This window comes from Falco cherrug, chromosome 6, assembly GCF_023634085.1.
Source record: "Falco cherrug isolate bFalChe1 chromosome 6, bFalChe1.pri, whole genome shotgun sequence".
Classification (NCBI taxonomy): Eukaryota; Metazoa; Chordata; class Aves; order Falconiformes; family Falconidae; genus Falco; species Falco cherrug.
In genome coordinates, this window is record NC_073702.1 from 15,538,483 (window position 1) to 15,563,197 (window position 24,715).

The 24,715-nt window shown below is 36.6% G+C and overlaps 1 protein-coding gene across 1 annotated transcript in view; it reads left to right on the top strand.

The window, feature by feature from the left end:
* The window catches only part of EYS (eyes shut homolog), an 873,960-nt gene that overhangs the window by 361,290 nt on the left and 487,955 nt on the right, over window positions 1-24,715 (top strand). The window contains exons 24-25 of the mRNA XM_027809136.2: window positions 670-777; window positions 1,451-1,596. Of these exons, the coding sequence (XP_027664937.2) occupies window positions 670-777; window positions 1,451-1,596 (254 nt within the window). The remainder of the gene's footprint in view (window positions 1-669; window positions 778-1,450; window positions 1,597-24,715) is intronic.

Genomic DNA, 24,715 nt, shown 5'->3' on the forward strand with positions numbered 1-24,715 from the left:
TTAACCAAATACAACAAACAGTTGTTGTTAGTCCAGTTACAATAATACTAATAGTTTAAGTTGAAATTAATAGAAAACAGTTTCACGAACAATGAAGCCAATACCAGAAGAACTGGCAGTTAGTGTATATCACCAGCATCTTGAAGTCTTTGCCAGAAGTGTGATGTTTTTTCTAATCTTCAGTCTCAGGCCTGCTTGGAGCTAGTTTTTGTATGTTTCCTTATCACAATTTATTTCCTTTGCACTGTTTACCAGATTCCCCTCTCCACATGGACACAAAAGGCTATTGTTTGTTACACCATAATTACCCCAGTGTGTGGCACCCTTACTGTAGGTGCTGGTGCTGGAGCTGAAGCTAAAGGATGAGGCAGCAGCCAGTTGGCTCCAGGGCAGGTGTCAGAACAAGTGAAAACTAGTTCAGGCCAAGGCAAGTTCTGAGCCCTTGCACAGTGGGGTCAGCACAAAGCCTGTGGCCTTCAACTAATAATGACAAAAATCTTATTTTGTGAACTGCAGTTACTTGTGAAGCTTGTTAAAGTACAACACCTTGTAACGATTAGAAGATAACAATTTTGGAACCACCTAGTTGTACCCCTCAAAATCTGCCACATTTTTCAAGAATCTTTTATATGAAACTAAAAAGTAATACAGTGACATCCTTTTTGCTAGATGCTCCTGCCAGCATGGCTTTACTGGGACACTCTGTGAAGTGGAGATTAATGAATGCTTATCAAGACCCTGCAAGAACAATGGAACTTGCCTGGATCTTGTAAACAGGTTAGTTATTACTAAACGAGAAACAATTCCCTGATTTCTTTATGTGTAAAGTCTGCTTTCTGCCTTGAGGTTTGTATGGGGCCTTCAGCACCTGACAAGGGTTCTGTGTTAAAATGAGGCAGGCAAATGCTGCTCACTCAGATATTTGTTTCTTTTGTTACCTTCGAGAAAAAAAGAAGGGAAACTGTTTTCAGCAGAACTTGTTCTTTCCATCCTTACTTTTTTTTTTCCTTTTTAAATTTGGTATGAGAGTGAAATAGAGGAAAACTGATCTTCAGTTAGATTGCTACATCTCTCTTTTCAGCTTCCAACAATGACCTTTTCTAATGTAAATGTTTACAAAAAGTTAAGTTTAAGCAATAGAGAAATTTGTACTTTGTTCCACAGCACTGTACAGTTATTCAGAGACTTGTGTCCAAAAAAAATTGCCTTTGAGTCATTCCTTTTTCCTTCAGATAAAATTATTGTGCACAATTTTTCTAGTAATTTAAAAAGACTGAATTTCTTTGCTTGCTTCAGAAACACGGAAAAGAGAGAAGTTGGTTAATTATTTTAATATGGTTGAGGATTAGGGAAACCAGCTTGACATCGGGATATGCATATAGCTTCAGAATATTGGAATAGAACATGTTGTTTACTTTTGTTGACTTACTTGATTTTCCCTTTTCTGAAGATTTGTCTGTAGTTGTGCACCTGGCTACTATGGGTCTCTGTGTGAGATGGATGTAAATGAGTGCGAAACTTTGCCTTGCTTGCATGGAGGAAGCTGCATCAACCGCCTTGGAGGCTATCGGTGTTTCTGTCCCCCTGGATTCACAGGTATGGTCCACTCTACCACAGTGGAGAAGGCTATTTCACAGGTTTTACATGTCTTAATTTTATAGCAATGGCCTTGACCCCATCAAGGAAAAGTACACAGGATCATCTTCTTATTTGGAGGATAACTCAGTATTATTTTAAATCGAACTTTGATCCAGTTCTTTGTGAGTAGCTCAAGACATCACTTATATTAAAGCTTGATTTATGATTTCTTTAGTCACCCATACATTCAGCTGAAACACATTAAGAGAGATTATATAGTGCAAAGAAAAATACTTTCTGAATTCACCTAAGAAAAAAAGTATTACCATAGATACTGAGTAAATTATACAAATATAATAGAATGCTACCTTGTCATTTGAATTTGCACAGAACCATAGTTAACACTTTGACATTGCTGACCTGTTGGACTGACACTGTTGCCTTTACTGTTAAACTTTACATTTTTGAAGAACTAATGACAAAATATTTAATGGGTAGAGGTGTAGTAATTTTTTTCTAAAATGAAGTTGACTTTTATTTAAATGCTCTGCATGCTGCAGTAATTCATACGTAATGTTTTGATATACCCAGCTTAAGCAACCTTAAAACACATGGGGTCATATGACTACAGAAGTGTTTGTTACAACTGCCTCAAGTTGTATCATTTCTGCATTCTTCTTGCATAAAATGTTTTCTCTTACCCCTTCTAGCCTGTGATGAATACCACATAATTCATAAGATTAGAAAGGATGCAATTGGCATTCACTTAGAAGGAATCTAATTTCTCCACAGATCAAAGAACAAGTACAGATTTGAGAATACCTGTATTTCTATGTATTCGTCTTCCATTCACTGCAAACTTTAGTCCACATGCCACTTGTGCAGCGTTCTTCAAATTTATCCTTGACATTTCAGTAAAAATGGAAAAATCTTTATAATTCTCTTGCTTAAATCTTTAAAAGCTCCCTCTCCTCCTGCCCCCCTTCTTCAGAAGGGCTGCGTTCTGAATAGTACTTCCTGGGTATCACAGAAATTTTGATTCGTTGGGCAGTGGTACTGCAGATTTACGATTTTAACTAAGAGATGTTAAAAAAGCTGTCTTCACCTTTATGTATATGTTTCTGTAAGAATTCCCATTTATAATCATAAAAGACAGGACACCTAAACCTGAAAGGCAATCTGCAGGTTTGCTTTCCTTTTCTGATTCTTCATTATTGACTAAGCAGTTTGACTTGAGTTCTTTTCCCTAAGAGATTTGACCAACAAGATAGGATGATGTGATTTGTTAGGGGTTTTTTTTGTGATTTTTTTTTTAATCACCTGTAGTAGTTGTTTGCTATTACAAGTAGTTATTTACTGGTACAAATTATTTTAGTATATTTAAAAGAATATTTGTTTACTACTTAGTGTTAGTTATTTGTGTTAGTTATTTACTAACAAGAGTGATGTGATATCCAGGTGTCTATCAGATACTGAAACCTTACTCAAAAATTAGTGATAGATTGCCCATAACTTAATTATAACCTGTGATTTCCCACGACCACCATGTTAAAGTGACATCCACAAAATTTGGACATCCACTGTGCAGTGTACCAGTTAGATAAGGAATAATTCATCCAATACAAAGTGTTTGGTGTAGCAGTTGAACTAAGGTTGTAAAATAAAGTTGCAGTGTTAGTAGGCCCAGAGGTGAGTGAAAGTAATTTGATTTCAAAGCAAGGTCTTTTCAGAGCAAGACATTGCTTTTCTGGATAACGAAGCAAAAAGAGCATGTGTCAAGTGTATTTTCCCTTGGCAAACATACAGAATTATAAAACAGTTCTCTGATAGTTTGAGGGTTGAAAACTTTTCCTAGCAATTACAATTCAAATAGCTGATAGCTGATTTTTCATATTTAGTTTGCTTTTATGTTACCTATGTTACAGAAAAGGTAATTATACTATTTGAGAGTACGGACCTTTGGAATTACAAATAATGAAAGAAAATACTATAAAACTACAAAATAATAGTATCTAAGGTACTGAATCTATAACAGTATAACAAAAGTGTTTAACACTGAGTCATAGGTGTATTTCCACTTTTGTCTTTAGTAATTGCATACATTTAGGAACAGCTTTTTTTTTTTGTCTGTCACAGTTAAAAGTGCCTTTAAAGTTACATAAGTGTGTATTGCTTTCAATAATCATTTGCATTTCAAAAATGTTTTAATATACTTGTACAGAGAAAACTGTAATCATTGTCTATAATTATTAAAATGTTACAAATTTATAAATTCGTATGGGAACTGGAACAATTTACAGTACATTAAATGGATTTGGCCACATTATGTTACTATATTTAATTTTATTTATAAAAACTTACTTAAAAGTATTAACTTTCATCAGAAATTTTGAATGGCATTTTTGGTCATCATGTAATTGAATGTCTTTAGACACTGATCTCTGCTCTGTACGCTCTAAAAATCTGGCAGCTCTCTTAAATTTTAAGCTTTCCATAAATTTATCTTATTTTGGATTTATTTTACATTGTTCATAGTTTTATTTCACTTTAAATAGCTGTTTAACAAAAGCATGTTAAAATAATTTATTAACTATTAAAATACAGCTTTTGCTCAACACTGCTAACAAAAAAATCTAATGGCTTGCATCTCAAGTACACTCCTACAAAAAGTTACCGCAGTTCAGATGATGAATGCACAGATGTATCCTTTCTGTCAGGATGTAATTGGCAGTAATCGTGGTCTTAAAACCTAGGTATCACTAATAAACCCTGGTTAAAGTCCTCAACCCAGATACTTCACAAAATAAGTGATCTGGGCATTCAAGAAAGTGGTTTTTGCCTGGCTTAAAATGAGAAGTGACTTAATAAAGCAGTGCTATATTAGAAATAGGGGGAAATTAACAAAAGGATTAAACCAAATAATCAAGTAATCCTTTCAAAAGTACATTGTTCCTTTCCTTTCCTTTTTTTTTTTTTTAATTTGGCAGTATACCTTGTAGAAATGAGTGCATCCCCTCTTCAGCAGTAGCCTTCTGCATAGGTTTAGTTGTCCTCAATCACACTGGCTAGCAAGGTCACATCAAAGGTGCAGATGACACAGTGACATGAACTTTCCATCCCCAGCTTGGCCCCTCTTGTTTTTATTCTTGCTTTGGCGTGCCAGCGTTGCTCCATGAAACAATACTGCTCATTTCTACTAGATCCTTTTGATAACACAAGATCTAATTATTCCAGCTCTACCAGCTATTGCTATCCTTTCACTTGTATTGGCTCTTTAGCAATTCTATATAACGGTATACATCATCCTCGTTGCCCAAAACGATCTTTGTAAACAGATATATGTTGTTTCTGCAGATCTATGACTTCAGCATACTAAAGCTACAGACTGTCTCCTTGCATTAGTTTAACTACTCTCTTCTAAGTACACAGAAACATCGTTAGTTTTTCTTAGTTTTACACTCCATTGCAAAAAATATTGATTTATTTGAAATAGCATTAAACTTTCATGTTGAAAGACTCAGCCCTGGAAAACTATTTTTTGTGTTTAATGCTGAGGTACTACAAAGGAGCTTAGCAGTAGCATAGCATAAAGTCTCTAGGTAACCAGTTCGCTACAAAATTCTGTGAACTCTTTAATTCCCCATTCTTATTATTCTTGTTCCATCCCTCCTATCTTCACATGAGAAAAATGTGGCCTGGTTTATGGAACTAACTCAAAAAATCAGTGGCTCAAACTCCTAAGTAGAATAGCTTTTTACTCACGATCAGAGTTATTACTGCTTATTGTTAGTGTCTTGGTGGTGCCCGAGTGTTAGATAGAACAACATAAAACTGAAAGATACCTTCTGAATAACTGAACCTGAAGCCTGTTTTGTCTAGATGGTCAGCCATTCGTTGCATGGAGTGATGAATCTTGGTGGCTGTAACTGAACTGTTGAATTTGTATTGCAAATGTTGTACTCTAAATGTTATGCTTTGTAATATACCATAAAAGATTTAATGTACATGCAGGATAGATCTTTTGGGCAAGAAAACACCAGGCTTACATAGTTGCCTTTTAGCACTAAGATAGCCTTTTAAATATGTCTTGTTCAGGGACTGTTTTCTTCTTTTCCTTTATATGATTCCAGAATCCTTTGATTTCATAAATGTTACAGTAAATACAGGAACTTTTTACATAATCTAAGGAAATCAAAGGAGAAACAGAGGCTATGTCAGATTTAATTATGACTTGGTAGGTTAGTAAACCTCTGTTAGAGAATCTGAAGATATGGTGCAATCAAGTAGAATTCTTGTGGCTGTTTGTGAAATTATAAATTAAATGGAATATAATCAGCAATTTAAAAATAAAAGCAAAATAAGGAAATATAATAAATGAGTATAGCAATATCTACCTATTTGCAAATCAATATCATGTTGCATCCTTAATGTACACTGCTACATAATTATATAAAAAAACCAACAAAAAATACATGTATATATTCCACTCAGTTTAATATTAAAAACCTGTTAATTAAAACACTAATATTACTTTCAGCTGTGTAATATAACATCTTAAAAGGAAAAAGTAATTAAACATAATGTATTATGATCATTTATCCTGAAGGTCATTTTCATGACTGAGGTGTTAATCACTTCTTTATAAATCTTACCATCTGAACAACCTTATGGCAAAGTGTAGTCCGGATGATTCAGAAATGCCTCAGGTGAAATATTTTTCATGTTCATGAAAAAATGTATTTTATATTCAAGTATAAGCCATAAGTGTCTGGGTCACCAAGTCTGCTGCAAAATGGGTTTAATAAGAATACAAGTTTTTGGCTGTAGCATTTCGTTTGATAATTCCCTGTTGGCTAATTTCAAAGGATTCTCAGATTACCGAGTCATTACTACCCTCCTTGACAGAGTTGGTAATTCCTATGTCTTCATTTTCTGATTTTCTTTGTTCGAAGTTAACTAAATAATTTTAAGATCTCTGCAAAGACTAAAGGTTTTTTCCTAAAATATGTTGGGTTGACCTTGGCCAGCTGTCAGATGCTCACTCAGCTGCTTTCTCAGTCCCCCTTATCATCAGGACAGGCAAAAATAAAGAAAAAAACCTGATGGGTTGGGATAAAGACAGGGAGATCACTTCCCAGTTATCATCACGGCCAAAACAGACTTCACTTGAGGAAAATGAATATATTTTATTGCCAATTAAAATAGATTTTTGGATGGTAAGAAAGAAAGACAAAATAAAGCAACACTTTCCCCCTTGCCCCCCTTCACTGGCTCAACTTCATTCCCAACTCCTCTACCTCCCTGCCGCAGAGCGGCCCAGGGAGATGTGGAATGGGAGGTTGCGTTCAGTCCGTAACAGTTCCTCTCTGTTGCTCCCTCGTCCTCGCACTTTTCCCCTGCTCCTGCATGGGTCCTCTCTCTCTAGGCTGTAGTCCTTCAAGGTACGCATGCTTCAGCATGGGCTTTCCAATCGCCACAGTTCCTTCAGGAATTAATCCACCTGCTCCATCGCTGAGTCCTCCATGGGTTGCAGTGTGGATATCTGCTTGTGTCAGGAGTGCTTTCCACAGGCTGCAGGGGAATACCTGCTCCACAGTGATCTCCTCCACGGGCTGCTGGGAGATCTCTGCTCCTGCACCTGGAGCACCTCCTCTCCCTTCGTCTCTGACCTTGCCACTCACAGGATTGTTACTCACTTTTCCCCTCCTCACTCAGCCTGTGCAGTGTTTTCCCCTTTCTGAAATAGGTTTTCACAGAAGTGCCACCATCCGGGATGAGGGGCTCACCTGTGTCTTACTGGCACCAGCTGGAACTGTCTGTGTCTGGCATGAGGCAGCTCCTGGTCTCTTCTCACAGAAGCTGCCTTGCAGATTCTGCCTCCCCCCAGCATCTTGACACCTCCATCCAATACTCAGAATAAGATTTCAGTGGCTAAAATAGGATGTGTATTAAACGGATGTATATAAATTCAGAATTCTGATTCAGACTGCCAGTTATTGGATATCTGATCCAAAAGATGCCTAAAGATGACTCGGGTACCATGAACTCACTTTTTGCTGTGAAGGTTCAGTCATCATTTCTACAGACCAGTAATTATACCTTAATTCTAAATAGCTATTCTCTTAATCTCAGATCTACCCTTATAATCTTATCTTTATGAGATCAGTACAAACTGACACTTGGAAGTGACTAAGGGTGCACTTAAATTTTATGTTAAACCAAATGAAAACCTTGGCTTAAATAACTCATCTTTTATTTTGTCTTTAATGCCAGCTCTGGGCCTCCACCTTCCTTATGCTGGGCCTCAGAACCTGCTATTCATCTTGTCTACGTGACAATGAAAAGTCTGCTCTGCTTTTTATACAACAGGCTGACCTAGCAAGAAAGTCCCACAAGATCTAATCAATGAAAAGGGAGAGAAGTTTTCTTTATCTTTTTGACCTTCCCATCTACTTCTGCAGCTTTGTAGTGCCAGCCAGCTCTGGCAGTGATTACACTCCTCAAGCCTCTGTCTGTCTGCCTTGCTATTGGTATCTGGAGGGAGAGCAACTACACTACTAACTGAAGGGATTATTTATTTCGACTCAGAGGGGAGGAATCTCCTGGTATGCTCCCTGAAACATCAAATCAGGGTGCATCTTGCATATCACAGGAGGCCAAAATTTGCCATGCCAAGAACAAATCTAATGTGTGCTGACAGAACTGTGTTTCTGTATTAACTGTGGAGGTGGTGGTGTCTGTCTTTTAGTTTAATGATTTGACCATTCGCGTAAGTTTGTAGAATTTTAAGTTCAGGGAACACACCATCATGAAAGGCAAATTTATGTGTTTTGCTGAGAAGTCCTGTAATGTCTGTGCTATGAGTTAGCCTGATTTGTAAGGAAATGAGAGGGCACTTTTGCTGTACTTGCTGAGCTTCAACACTATTCAGCAAAGATTTCCTGGGCCAGAGAGGACATAGAACAGTAAGGTGTAATCTCATTGAGTATTTGGTTTGAAATGCCAAGTCTAGGCTGCTCGTTTACTTTCCTGAGAGCTGAGGTCAGGACGTAAACACCCCTTGAGAGTTTCCTCTCAGAGTGACTTACCATCTACTAACTAAAGCCTTAAGTCACACTTCCATTAATTAAATCTTAGTCTGGTAGCAGCTTTGTTCTAAATACTGCTTATCCTTGTTCAAGGAAGACAGTGGTCAAGAAGGTATGGCAGATGGCCAGCAAGGATAAATAGGCAACACCTGACTGAGCTCACATGCAGAAAAGAAGCACGCAGTTGGTGGAAGGAGAGGGATAGGCTACTTCGGAGGAATATGAAGCTATTACCCTGGGTGTGCAGAGTTGAAATTAGGAAACGAAAAGCTCGGCTAGACTTGAGAACAGAGAATGATGTGCAAAGCCACTAGAAGGCCTTCTATATATACATTGTCAGGAAAAGGAAAGCCAGTAAAAAAGCAGGCCTGATTTGCAGTGGAGAGAGGGACCTAGTGACAAAAGGCATGGAAGAGTCTGAGGTACCCAAAGTTGTCTTTTTTTCAGGGTTTACTACTGAAGTCTGGTCTCACGCCTCCCAGATTTCTGAGACTTGTGGCAGAGTTGAGGGTACTCCTCTCTTAACAAGCCTCCTGGAACAGTATGATCTATTAACCACAACCCTCTGAGCCCAGCCAGGTAGGCAGCTTTTTAGCCATCAAGTTGTCCACCCTTCCAGACTTCCAGGCTCTTAGTGCCCTAATTTGGGTACAGGAGTACTGTGGGAGACAGTGTGGAAGCCTTGCTAAAATCAAGATAAGTGACATCCACTGCTGTCTACTCTTTCACAAACCTAGTCATTTCATCATAAAAGGCAATCACATTGCTCCAGCATGATTTTCCCTTGATAAACCTGTACAATCAAGAATAGTTCAGGTTCAAAGGGACCTTTGAAAGTCATCGTAGCCCAACCCCGCTGCAGTGACCAAGGACATCTTCAATTAACTCAGGTTGCTCAGAGCCCCGTCCAGCCTGACCTTGAATATTTCTGGGTATGGGGCATCTACCACCTCTCTGGCCAACCTGTGCCAGTGTTTCACCACCCTCATCATAAAAAATTTCTTCCTTATATATATATAGTTTGAATCTGCCCTCTTTTAGTGTAAAACCATTACCTCTTAGCTTTTTGTGACAGGCCCTGCTAAAAAGTCTTTCCCCATCTTTCTCCTAAGTCCCCTTTAAGTACTGACAGGCTGCAAAAAAATCTCCCTGGAGCCTTCCCTTCTTGAGGCTGAGCAACCCCAACCCTCTCAGCTGGTCTTCATAGGAGAGGTGTTCCATCTCTTATAATTTTTGTGGCCCTCCTCTGGACCTGTTCTAACAGGTCCATGTCTTCTCTGTGCTGAGGGCTCCAGAGCTGGACACAGCACTTCAGGTGGGTGCGGCGAATGAAGAGACGGGACGCAGCTTGATGCAAGCAAATGTCAATTTATTGTACAGAAGCACGAGTTTATATACACTTTCAGAAGCTGCGCGTTTTAAACAGATTGGTTCTTGAAGCTAAGCATTGCATACTAGGCAGTCCCCGATTGGTGGTTAACTACCAGCAATTAACAGCAAGGTGTTACCTTTCCTTGGCACCATCCTTGGCACCATCCGTCCCCCACTCCCCTGTGCTCTGTAAACACGTCTCATCATGTTAATTGTTGTCCAGACAAGCTCGAGCACATTCCCCTCAGCTGATTGCCATGCATAGTCCTAGTTTCCAGCCTGCTCCTGCAGGTGGGGTGTCGCCAGAGCAGAGGAGAGGGGCAGAATCACCTCTTTTGACCTGCTGACCGCGCTTCTTTTGATGCAGCCCAGGATGCAGTTGGCCTTCTGGGCTGTGAGCACACATTGCTGGCTCATGTCCAGCTTTTCATCCGTGAGTACCCCAAGTCCTTCTCCACAAGTTTGCTCTCAATGTGTGTAATGTTGTTCTTGGTCACCTTGTTCTCCGTCTATTGCTTAGAAATGGTCTCTAAGAGAATTCACTCCATGATCTTCCCAGGGAATAAAGTGAGCCTTAATGGCCTGTAGTTCCTCAGCTTTTTTTGGGAGATAAGTACAATCTAGTCCCTGGGGACCTTCCCCAGTTCCCATGGTCTTCCAAACATGATAGAAAGCAACTTTGCGAGGACGCAAGCCAACTGTCTCTGCACTCAGATGCAGCCCATAAGGTGCTGAATTACAGGAAACGAGTACAAGAACTGAATACAAGAATTTATGTTTGGCCCAGTGTTCTGTATGACACAACAGAAATCAAGTTAGATTATTGTGTGTAATCTTTATTACCCAAGTTCTCTATTTGGATGTGACCTTTTGATAATTTCATTTCAAATCTTGTACTTACAGCTTCAGCAACAGAAGGTAGTCTAGTACATATTTTCTTCTTTGAGAAAACATTTATTTTATGTGGTCCGTAAAGGTTACTATACCATGTAGCAGTGACCTCCAACTAGAAAGCTAGAAAAATGTGTTTGTAATTTCGAGGCAGTGAAGTTACTGAACAGCTAAGAACCCCATTTGTAAGAAAGAAAAGTCTCTATAGTGCATGCAAATCTATGGTCCTTAAGGAGACAAAGACAGTAACTACCTAATTTTTTGTACAGATTATGCTCAAAATATGCAATGCTACAGTCCATTCATAATGAGTGTTTGGCTACAGCAACTCTCACTGTGTATACAAATTATATCTGATGATTAGGAACTTGGATGACAGTACACTCCCCTTGTTTAGTAAAATGTAATTGTTTTGGGTTACAGATCTGCGCCTTTAGGGAGAAAAATCCTTGTATTTTGGCAAAGAATATCTAAATGTGAAGTGTTTGTTCTTCGTGCTCATTACTGTCTTGATTTGAAGGTAGTTAGTATAGTAATTCTAAGGTGATTCCACCAATGTGTTGTACAGTTAATTCCTATGTATCTTCAAACAGAACCAGCTTCTTTTTCTGGGTTCATAGGATTCAGTAAAAAAGGAATAGAACTAGCTTTGCTTCTCTTTTTTTGACTGCTGAAAAGAAACTGTTATTTATGAATTGTGGTTATTTACAAATACCATCAATGTAAATACACTGCTTCACAATGATAAAAAGGGCACTGTTCATGCAGTCATGTAGATGTTAGGATTTGCACCCATTTCATATTGTACCCGTTGCCTAAAGTGGCATCATGGATTGGGAGAAAGTCTCAGTTTGATTCTCACAGGCTTTCTTCCAAGATTCCTGCACCTTCATAGAGGTTACTAAATGCAACAGCATTAATAGAGAGTTTCAAATAACTTCTGCTTCTTTTTGCATACATCACTCCAGACTGACCAGAACAAAGTCTTGAATCTGATTCTTGCCTGTAACGTAAGATCTCTCCTACATTCTCTCTCTTTCTGTAGCTGATCTGTTTAATATTTATCGTGTATACTAAGTGAGGAAAAAAAAGGAAGAAATATTTTCAATATAAAATACCCAGTAGGTGAGCCATCTTTCAGTTGTGCATTCTGTCTGTTTCTGTCAAGCATTCTTGCTCTGTATCAAGCATATCTGGAAATGTTTGAGAACAGTTTTTTAATTCATTAGTGAACATGGAGGAATATGATCTCTTAGACTCATGAAACTGACAGCAGTAAGCATATTCTACATCACAGATCAAAATTTGCAAGCTAGATTGAATGGTAAAAGAAAAAAATGAGCTGCATCAGAATGGTGTCAGCCACAGGCTGTTAGTTCTTCATAGAGGCATGGCAGTAAAGCCAGATACAATGCCATACTAACATGGCTAAAGTCCTTTGGGCTTCCAGAGCTTCTGCTTTGTGTATCTTTCTTAGGGACTCTAACACACTTCTGCGTTATGCTACCTAGACATCTGCTAATAGTTCTTTCCTCAGTTTTCTAGTTTCTAAAGTCCTTTGGTACCTGATTTGCCTTATGGATTTCATAGAAAGACAGGTTGCCTCTGTAAAAGTAACAGATTTTGATGAGGCCTCCAAGAATATTGGCACCATTCTTGTTATTTATGTGTTCTTGCAACAAAGTGGCAAAACAATCATGATAATAATAATAAATCATCATCATAATCCCTTCCTCCAGGAAAGCATGCCTCACAAGAATAGAATTGCTGTTAAACATTATATCCTAATTATGGAAGTGCTGCTGTGAATTCTGTGGTTTGCCTTATGTTTTTTATCATGATACTATATATACCACGTAAGTATCTTTCTGAAGATGTGCACATACTATTTAACAGAATAAATAAATAATAAAACTTGGACAATCCCCAGCTAAACAGGTAGTAACCAAAACTCATAACATAAATATAATCTATCAGATCAGTCTTTCAGGGTAAAGCAAATGCAGAATCCTTCCCTGAAGATTTTTTGAGCTGCTTGAAATGCAGAAATCAGGGGATAGGACTGTCCCGTGAGAACATTTGAGAACTTGTGCTCAAGTAATTATATCTGAATCTTACCTATTATGGTAAGCTATTAGGTGAGAATTTAAAATATCTAGGGCTTCTTGAGCCAAAATCAGTGCTTCACATTATACTTACAACAGATTTGAGAAAGCACTAATGCAACTGTGAGAGCTGGTGCAAGCTAGCAAAGTCTCCGTACTTAGCAGCAAGTGTAACTTTAGTGGGGACTTTGAATATATTCAAGTATGCCACTGAGCATGCTAAGGCCAGCAAATTGATTTTCCACGCAAATTGCTCTGCTACAGATACTGTGACAATGGAACTTTTAAGCAGCTTTAATGTGAGACCACCACAGAGGAACATTACGCATCATAATGCTCATCTGCTCTGTGATTACGTGATATTTCTTTGAGCAACTTGTAAATGTACTTAATGTCTAAATTGTTACAAATGAAATAAGAATATTTTCATAGCTATTTCTGATGCTGTGGGGTTTTTTTTTGTTTTGCACTCAAAAATTAATGACTGGGAACTAGTTAGATAAAAACATGCAGTTCATCACTAAAAACCTGAGAATGTTTCAATCAGCACAGTAATAAATAAAGCAATGACTGCTGAGTGACGGTTTCACTTCACAGAACTCAACATGCTATATGTTAGAATAAATTTGTGCTGCTTCTTTCTGAAAATTATGGCCATGGTAGTAGCATCATGGGTTTTCTTTGGTTCTCTGTAGCTATGTTTGCCAGCAGTCTCTTGTCTTTTATCCTCAACAGGATTCAAAGTAGATGACTTCATGAAGAGTATTTTGTTCACTAAGGTAGCATGGGTTGACCTTTCATGCTAAGATTCTATTCACTTTCATAGCAATTGCATTGGGTTTTTTTCCTAGTTTGTAATGGAAAAATGTATGGGGCAGCTCTCTGGGTCTCACTGATTATATGACTTGGATTGGTTTTCTTTCCCCACAGCGAGTCTAAAATACTAAGTTGCCAAGTTCTCACTGGAAACAAATAATGAAGGTGTGCTATAGTAATTAAATGAACCAAACATTAGTGCCTAAATGTAATACCCAAGGCATACCTGTATTATAAATAATACATTTTCTCATCAGTAATTAAGGTTATTTCCAGTTATTAAGGCTGCTCAAGGCTTTGTAGTTTAGTCTGGAAAACCTCCAATGACAGTATTGTTCTCATTTCTGATATGATATTTAAATTTTAATATGAATAATACATTATTAATATCATTGTGTCTTAAGAAGAGAAAGACAAGTTGAATTTTTAGCTATACAGTAGACTTTGACTTTCATTATCATTTGACTGTAAAAATGTGCAAGTGCTTCATTTTTAAGTAAGACTATTACAGACTACATAAAACATACCTAATCAAGAAGAAAATCAAAAGCTATAATAATAATTATTATTATAATAGTATATTCTGGAGGCATTCAGGGTATAGAGTGATAATGAAGTAAATTTGAATATATACTTTTTTGCACAAAGCTAAACTTACATTACTTTGGAGTGGTGCTAGAACATCTTTTTCTTGATGCCTTTACCACATAGTAGAGCTCTCCAGTTTTCCCATATTTTACTTTTACACTCTATTTTATATTGCAATCTTAACATTAAAATGGCTAACACACAGCAAATACACTGAATAAAACATGGGTATTTCTCTGTAGGGCTATGTGTGTTTTTTTTAACAGATCTATGCAATACATGAAAAATATATGTTACGTATGATATAACATACCAATACAATTCTTTTCTCCCTATTGAACTGTGTTAGTTCAAATAAGAGATACTTTGCTTCTTAACGGTTTGTTTCAGCTACAAGTTTTCAGTTATCTTTTAGTCTAAAATATTTTTCTCAGTTTTAATAAATGCTAATAATAAAACCTATGTTTGTAAAATCAAATTTAAAATGTTGTAAATATTGAATTTATATTTGCATCTTGCTCAACTACAATGTGACCTCCTCTGGCATTAGTGACAACTATGACAATTTTGTCATGGTGTTTCCAATATTCAGACATGAATTAATAGGTTTTACTTGCACTGTCTTCAGATTTATCTTGTTCTCCATCTCTTTTTGTAAGTTTATTCATCTGTAAACTGAATCATATTTTAAACTGTGGTATCTTTAGGTATGGTTTGATTTTATCATTTTGTAATCCCATAAACACAATTTCTGCCCGTAGAAGAGGGAGGCACAGCTGTGCGCAGAGCCAGCAGTGCAGGGGCTCAGCCCCTCCATGGCCTGAGCTGGGTGTTGCTGGTTTAACCCCTGCACTGGCAAGTGGCTGCTGCTCCCCTGCTCCAGCTCCAGCTCTGGGGTGGCCTCTCTGGGGAGGAGGTGACATGCCCCTTCAGTCACTGTCTGACAAACCATCACCTTTTGTGTGCATGGGGCTGGAAAGGCTGGGGGCCACTGCCACGCTGCAGCTGGCAGCCTGGGAGAAGGAAGGGGGCTGTGTCAGGTAAAGGTATAAAGGGAAACACAAGCAGAGTCCAAAACTAGGGTAGGAAGAAAGTATCGACATGTTCCTTGAGACAAAGAGAAGTCGTCCCCCACCAGGCATATCACAGTCCTCCTGGCAAAGATACCATGATGCTGGGAAATGCTTGCAATGTCCTCCACCCCCATCTACAATTTTCAGGAGAAAACTGTAGTGTCAGACTTAAAACCCACAGGGACATTTGAAGGTTTGGGGGGATTTTTAGTATAACCAGTTTAATATTGATGCTTTTCAGTACTGATAATTTTGACTATGAGGCTGTTAAAACATTAAGAGGAGTGTCATTAAATTCTAGACTCTTTTTATGGTATGTTCCCTTTCATCTGTCACAAGATCGTGAATTTTTGAATTTCTGGGTTTTTTTGGTAGAAAATGTTCAGATCACTAAGATCTGATGTTTGATCTGATGCTCTTTATAACTAAAGCACACCAATAAGCCAAGAAGCAATTTGCTTAGGTAGATTGCTGCTTCTGATGGTTTCATCATACTCCAGTCTGGAGTTCAAATATCTAAATAACAGACAGTGCAAGCTATAGGTGATGTTGTTTGTGTTTGATCCCTCTGGTTCTTGCATTCACTTTTAAATTAACAGGCAGATACAGTTCTCAAAAGCCATGCATACATATCGAAGATCTCAATTTGATATTTAATGAAAAGAATTGTTTTCAAAATTTTAGACCAATCAAATTAATCTGTATTTGTCTTAATTACCTTGTTTCCTGTGGTCTAATCTTATTTTATAAAGCTTTCTTTGCTTTCCCATCCAGAGTGGAAATCAAAACTTTGTCTAAAGAAAAGAATATTTACTTCAAAACAGTTTGCAATGACTCAAATTTTCTGTAGTCTGATCAGCACCAATTTAACTTGACTTAATATAAGGAAAATGAAATAACTGCCTGAAATAAATCTATCACTGATGCAAAATACAATAGAAACAGAAAATCTAAATCTCTGGTATTAGTCACTACACTATATAATAAATCTTTCTTAAGATGAAATCAACAAAAACAAGCTCAGCAACCCTATCAGCCCTAGTTTTTCATGCAGCGTACTTAGAAAAAATTTATTACAGCTTGTTTACTCATACCAGGCTGAATGAGGCAATACTAAAATGATGTAAAAAGGACCTTACGCTGTTCATGACATTAATGTCACTGTGACAAAATAAGTGCTAGTTCTTTGCAGTCAGTTGCTAATTTTAAGAGAGAACATATTTCTAGATGTGTAAGAGGGTTGTTTTAGAATATGATGATTGGGGCATATTGTATCAGTTAATTTATCAGGATGAAAGACAAATTCTGCAGAAAGATGTAGTCTTAGGAGGCTAAAACATTTATTTAAAATGTGGTTTTGTACATCTGTGTATTCAGACAATGCATTTATTATAGAAATTATTTGAAAAGCTGTGGAAACAAATTTGTAGCCAGTAGGATTTATTACATATCATATTTTTTCAAGCTGTGTCTTCCACATTTTCCTGTAATAGTTATAATACATGAATTTTACCTAGTACACATCCCAGCTTGTTTTTGCTTTAATTATGAGGTGCTATTACATTATTTTTCCATAGGCCAGTTTATGTTGTTTTTGATCCCAAATGACTCTGCTGATAAAATTTTTGCTCTGTATTGTTTTCATGTTTTTTTTCTCTTGTGCAAAATGTCAGCTAAGAATGATCAATTACCATTCTTGATGAAGATCAGGATGGAACGCAATTGAATACATACTTTCTATCTGTCCAAATTAAGATTTTCAAGCTGTAAATAAATACCAGTGTTAAATATAATATTTTAGTGTTTTCCAAATTTTTCTGTTGATAATTTATAATTGTTTATGGTTATATTTTCCTGGGTTTTATAACAGTAATGAGGACAACTGCTAGATGAACAATGATTTTTAAAATAACTTCTAAGTTTAAAAAAAGTAAAATTAATTAAACCTCTGTAAGTTCATAGAAGTGTGGTAATAGGACCTGAAATTCATCTACAAATGTAGAGATTTTTCATAATCATTATCATTATTATTCACAATTTCTATGATACATAGACATGTTAGAAGATATTGTTGCTCTTCATTTTTTACTTCTTTTGGGGTATAACACTCTTATGCTGAAATTGTTTAACAAATAATTAATTTTTTTCTGTAACTCAAATATACTGTGCAATATGGTTTGTAGTATTTCTGCTCATGTTTAAGTTGAGCAATATTTTTATTCATTAGAATTATGCTGTACAATCTTTTTATATACATATATACATATACATATAATTGGCTTCATTATTGGCTATATATTAATGTCCGTCTTATACATCAATATGATAAATTATTAATTGATCTTTTGATTACCCTCATCTATGCTATTTCATGGCATGGTGGCAAGTAGTTTTCAGTAGTCATCATAATATTTGATACTAAAATTGACTTCAGCAAGATAAGAACTAGGTGTTGCTGAGTAATTCTGAAAGGACATCTCTCCTTTTCTATCAGTTCTCTCTCTTTTCAACTGTATATTAAATTTTCAGTTACCATAGAAGGCTCTACTTTTTTTTTCTGTATCATATATAAATTAATATACCATGTTAATTTGCTGCTCTTTTCCATTTTCAGCTACACCCTCAGGAACTGATTGGTTTTTATCATGCATTTGTTTTTCTTTTCAAGTTAGTACGTCTTTGACTTCAGTCTTACACAAAATTGTATGTTTCTTTCTTTTCCTTTCTTTTCATACTAGCCACTTACCATAATTTAGTATTGTGAACTTCCGATCTCTTGAAACAGCCCTCAAATCTCGTTATCAATCTCCTAGAAATGAAAGAACCAAAAAGGTCTATAAATGATCATTGTCCTCAGTCTTTAGTCTGAACAAATTAATTTTATATTTGATATATAAATGTTGTATTATTTTATAATATATATATCTAAAAGTTAGAATATGACTTCTTTTAAATCCACTAAGTAGTAAACAAACCAGAATATATACTGTATTTTCAAAAATGGAAGTATTTTTACTCTCAGAAATGTAACACAATCACAAAACATCTGAATACAAAACGTCATGAAAATCTCAGGTTTACTTAACAAGAAGGGAGGATCTGGAGATTATGACAGAAATTTTCTTGTAAAAAAAAATAAAGTTATTTTCTGTGTTAAGTCAATTGCCTCAAAGTTATGTGCATGCAGTGTAAAGAAACCAACTCAAAAATTGCCTTAAAGTAATGAAGTTGAATAGATGGATAATTTTAAGATAAATAAATAATTGTGTACATTGCATAGACTACAGGACTTGGCATGAATACATCAGTCATAGGCAAAATACAAAAACATGTAGAAAAACCTCAGAGCTGTTCCTGTTAGTAGTAGGATGAAAGCTTAAAGAGAGCATAGCCAAGAGTGCATGTGCATTTCAGAGATCACACCTCAGAAGTGTTTGTTACATGGTCCGTTCTTATGCTCACAGTGTCTGCTTTCAGCCCTGTTCTGTTGCAAGGAGAAAGCTCCTGGAGAGCTTAAGGTTTTGACTAGGAGAGTTTGCCAAAAAAGCAATATAATTTCTAGGACCTGCTGCCATTCCAAACTTCCTCCTTTCCTGTGCCGAAATGCTTACAGGATGAAGTCTAATAACTCATTTTTCAGCTTGTAAGGTACACTACAGCTTATTAAAACTCAGTTGGATATTGGGGGGATACGTTTCTGAGGGAAGAAGGCCAAAACCACAATTATTTTTGTAACAGAAGGCTGAGAAGAAATGCTCCGTGATCAGAAGAGGGAGGGATTCTGGGTTAGATCTGACATTGGTGAGAAAAGTCCTTGAAGGCAGAGAAGAGTAGTTTCTGATTTGGGTTTACAGTTTAAAAGATGAAAGTCTTGATGGAGGATGTGCCAATCTCTAGATTAGGGTGTAGGCGTGGAATTGTGAAGAAGCCCTCCAAGAAAGGCGAAGGCATCCCCAATTAGTGAAGGAACTTGAACTGAAAAAGGGCATTGGAAAAGGCTGCTGAGTTTTCTTTATTAAGGTGCGAGACAGACTGATCCTTCCCATGAATGGATGATTTGAAGGAGTGGGAGAATACATCTTGGTGTTACTGTTATTACTCCATCCTCTTGTCTTCTCCCATTGCCGACATTTCCTTGCCTTCCGCAGCACTGTGACACACAGGGGAGCCCCTGGGTGGCCAGTCTCAGTAATCCCCCAAATACAGTAGATGTGAGGTACTTTTCCCTGTTCTTTGTTGCATGGAGGCGTTATTTCTAGCATGGTAAATACAAATCTGCAAAGCAGAGCTCCAAGAGGTGTCTTCAGGCCCGTAATGCATCTGACTCAGAGCTATGAAACAATTTACAGGTGATGTTTTTAAGTAATGTGCTAGTTCTGTGGTATTATAGTCTGCCTCTCAAACCAGCTTCGCAGAATGTTTGGTTTTATTATAATTATTATAATACAGCAAGATTGTTTTTATTAAAAGTTTTCATACTTTCAAGAAGGGTTGAAAAAGAAGGCAGGTTTCAAATTAAATGACAGTCACACTGGAAGAGAATGACAGGCTGTCTAGGTTACTGTCATGAACAATTGCTAGTCTTTTTCTGTCTACAGTATGACAAATTACAAATTTAGTACATTTTTCTCTTGGAAATAATTTAAATGAAAATGTTTATTCATATCAGAATGGATTAATCCAGTGATGCTGAGAGATTAATGCTGGGGATGTATTTGACCTGATTTGTTCAGAGAGTATTAGAATATGGGTGTTGCATTTAAAGACAAAACTTTAGCATCTGAATGTAAATTATTTTTTATAAAAATACTATCAAAAATATTTTGAGTTAGTGCATTTTAGCAAGAACATTTGAACTAGCTCCTACTATCAAGCAAGTTATTTTCTTTGATAGAACTAATACTTCAAAATTACATTCTTTTTATTAAATTATTTTGTATTATTTTTCCTGTTACATGTGTTCATTTTCATCTTTAAGCCTATTGGACCAGTAATTACTGTCATGGTTATATGTATTCACAGCGAATCTCCTGAATTCATTTTAGTGTGGGAATGACAAAATGGACTTTTTCTCTCTACATGTATCTGAAACATTTAACACTGGAAGGACTAAAAAAGTCCATTTTGCCTACTAATATTGCTAAAGCTTTCGTAGTAAGGGCAGAATATGGAGATACCACCACAAGGCATTTCTGGTTTCCCCATCAGATTCAGTCTTGGCAGAATCAATCTTAATTGGATCTCATGATACCTGTTTTTTAAAGAAGCTAAGCACAAAGTTGCATTTCTCTAGCTTCTGATGTTACTCCCTACCTGAACATTATTTAATGAATTTTGGTCCCCGTGTTTCAGGTACACCTAGAGATTAGAGGTCCTTTGTGACATTAAGCATTCTCTTAAGTAAAGATTGTCTGTAAAAGGTGTTGTACAGGTTTTTACAGTTTTTGGACAGAAATAAAGGGAGACTACTGTGATATGCTCTCTCTGAACTCTTAAGGAGTGGGAGAACTGAGGCTGAGAAGGAAAATTTTATTTAAGGAAATATTATTTCACGATTTATGCTGGTATTGCAAAAACCCCTATACACACCACCACCACAACAACAACAAAGTGTAGATTTAGAAAATGTGGAGCAAGTTCCATTACATGGATGATGATTTTTACAGCTGATTCTATGAATAGGCTTAATACCCCCAATTTTAGTCCTTGAAAAACTAGGCAGCTAGTGCAAATTACTCATTTCATTTCCTTCTGCAGTCATCGCCACTACTAGGACATTCAAGGTAGGTGGTGTCCAAGACATGATGTAGACCACTCTGAAGGTGCTTCTCTTCTTGTCCGTTTTAAAGTGAGTTTAGACTCCTATCTTACACTGACTGCTTAATTTTACAATTGTTAAGATTAATTCAGATGTATTACATTCTGACTTCCCTAACACAATATTATCTGAATTCTGCTCTCTTCACTGCCACATAGAAGCTGAGGAATGGGTAGATACATTCCACCCACTGTCATTTCCACAAAACTAGATATTTGTAGAAAAATAATTTTACAAATGTTAAATCTTATATAAGCATACACAGTCTAGAATATAAAAAATAGTTACTTTCTTAAATCTATGTAATTTTTCTGAGAATTTATTTTTTCATTAATTTGTTATGAATATTTTGCTGGATTGTCCAAGAGAAGGTATGTAGGCCATTACAAAAAACATGAGACCATACAAGAGAGAACTATTTCTTTGCATTAACAATATGTACGACTAGTTCTAATTTGCACTTTGATCAAAATTGTACCAAATTAGGGTTTTTTTCCAAATCAGTGCAGTAAGTATTTGGGCACTTCAGTGGAAGTAACCTTTTAATTTTGTTTTCTTTTAAGTGCTTTTGCAAATGGGATTGCACTTCTATGGCAGTTTACTGAGATGTTCTCTTTTATTGTGACTATTAAATATATTAAGTCTTATCTAGTTTAAGTTTTCAAGTTACAGGAAAGGACAATCTCTTTATATAATGTAAATTTTGAATACTTAGCCACAATTTGGTAATTCTGAGTCCTTTGTTTTTAAAAAAGAAATACCACAATGATTCCTGTTTTTATAACTCCCTGAAGTTAGAATTGTAAGGTTTTTTCTAGGGATGAAGTGAAGATATAAAATATGGTTTTCTCAATATATCTTGTGTTTTGAAATGTGATTTTTGTAATCATTTATTGACACACTAAATTTATGCACTGAGTCTTCTTTTCCCATAATCAAATAATGGATTTTCACTGCATTGCAATTGCATTCATTGAGCTGTCCAGGCAAAAACTTGTTCAGTGGCATTGAGGTAGCTGATCAATGTAGCATAAGTAAGAGTAGGTCAGGAGTGTAAAACAGAATCTATTTAATTACAAGATGTTAATCATCTAAAGGAACTATATTTTTTCTTTCTCAATAGATTATGTAGTAGTGGAAGCACATGTGAATATGGAATAATTATCAATGATTACTTTAACTCTTAATCTGTTTTTTCAAATCAATATATCAATATGTGTCAAGCTCTTTAAGTGAAAGGCTGTAGCCATTGAGGTATCTCAGCCAAGCTTCTAATGGGTTGATTACAGTCAAATCAAATTTCATTAGATGAACATGGGGTCTGCTGCTGATATATTGATAACTAATACTTAAATATCTTACTAGAAATATACTGTCTTTTAAAATACACTGTACTTTGAGGTTTATTTCATTTAGTGGATGTATTACACCTATACAGAGGATAGAAGACAGCAGCAGTGAAAGGCAGCAGTAGGAATGAATTGCATTGGATTATTTATAAAGCAAACTATTAGAAATAATAATAAAAGATCAGAGCTGTTCTAGGGTTTGCTTTTTTCAAGATCAGAAATATCTGCCTTAAAAAGTCATAAAACGCTAAAATTTTTTAAATTGTTATTGCTTTCAGATATATAATTATCAAAAGCAAATTACTAATTTGAGTTGAGAACCCTTCACTCTTAAAATAGAGATTTGCACCTCCTAAGTAATATGTGTGATTTAACTATGAAAGTGAGTTTTTATAAGTGAATTTAATTGTAAGTAAGAGTACATAGTACAAAACCCAGCAGCAGTCTGTGTGCATTAATGCTACCCATTTCATTCGTATGTCCTCTCGCTAATTTGGTAAGTTTAAATTAGTAAGACTTCAAGGGAAAACAGACTTTTTTGTTTGCATTGTGTCGCATTATGGGTATGAGTCTGATGCATGACCAGGGAAAAAGAGCCCTCCCACTGAGTCACAAGGTTCAGAAGGGATCCACTTGCTTTTTAAACGAGGAGTCTCAGTGTGGTTAGATCCGGTCCGAGCCTCCAGCTTGGTCAGCAGTTTAGGTCTGAAGGCTTATATGTGCACAGCCACTCATCAGAGTCAATGTTTGCCTGTCAGAGCACTCTTAAGAACTTCCACTGAAAGAGTTTTGCAGAGCTGAAAAGGTAGATGATTTCTTAAGGTGACAGATAGAATGAATTCAGAGTTGCTGTTGATAAATGCACTTACTGCAAAAACTGAGCTGGAGCTGAGTTCAGTGCTTTTTGTCAACAATGCTTTCCCAGGTAACATCCAACGTAGTCGGAGGTGCAAGTCTTATGATAAGAGGAGATAAGCTTATGGTAAGCATTATGAGGAAGAGGGAGGTCCAGGCCTGTTGATCCATCCAGTAGTTGGAGTTCTCATCCTCACAACAGAGGATTCTAAATTCCAGATTTATACTCATGGCAAGGTGGGACTAAGTCAGTTACTGTGTACTGACTGGCCCTTAGCAAGGATTGTCAACTCTGAAAGGCCAGTGGGGCCCGACAGTTCAGCACAGGGCGGGGAATTCGATACAGATGTCTAGGGGTCTCTCTGGATTTTACTGAAGCAACATGGAGCTGTGAGGCCCCCACCTCACCCTGGGTGTCACACAGTCAATTTGAATATTAGACGCCATCTGTCCTGTCTGTTTTGTGAGATAAGCATGTCGCTTAAGTCAAACCCCACTGCTCCCTGGTGACTCACGGTAAATACTGTAATCTGCACCAATAACTCTGCTGTCCTGCACATGGGAAGCTAATTCAATTTCTGAACAGCAGTGTTGAAAAGGTAGGAATGAAAGCACGTTTGAGTGAAAATACAGCTGGTTATGAAAGCAAAGGTTGGAATTACTCATCTATCAAAAAATCCTTAACCTTGGGACTATCCCATTTTAAAACTCACAGTCTTTGATAAATGGTCCAGGAAAATAAAAAAATTCTACAATCATGAAATGACCTTGTTTTTTATAACGGTGTAGAATAGGAGTACAGTGCTATAGAGATGCCCTTACCATTTAGATACAAGAAAAATAATCACTTTAGAGTTGCAAGTAGGGCGAACTTGAAGTATATTACTGTGTAGTACTACCATCCTGCCAATGTTTTTGAAGCATTCCTTGATAAGAGCAGATTAAGAATTTTCTTTCCTAATGCTGACTTACAAGGAGAATTGCCTCTTTGATAGTTAGATCTTCTATAACAGGACAGATTATCTTAGCTTTCTCTGTTCCTGAATTTAGATTTTGGCAATATGTTCACAAAATACCTGTTTCTGAAAGTTTTAAGTTCTTACATATAGTGATATCAAATAAGGCACCAGTGGTAAAGAGAGTGTGACACTGAGCAAGAGTATCCAAGGAACATGAATGATCA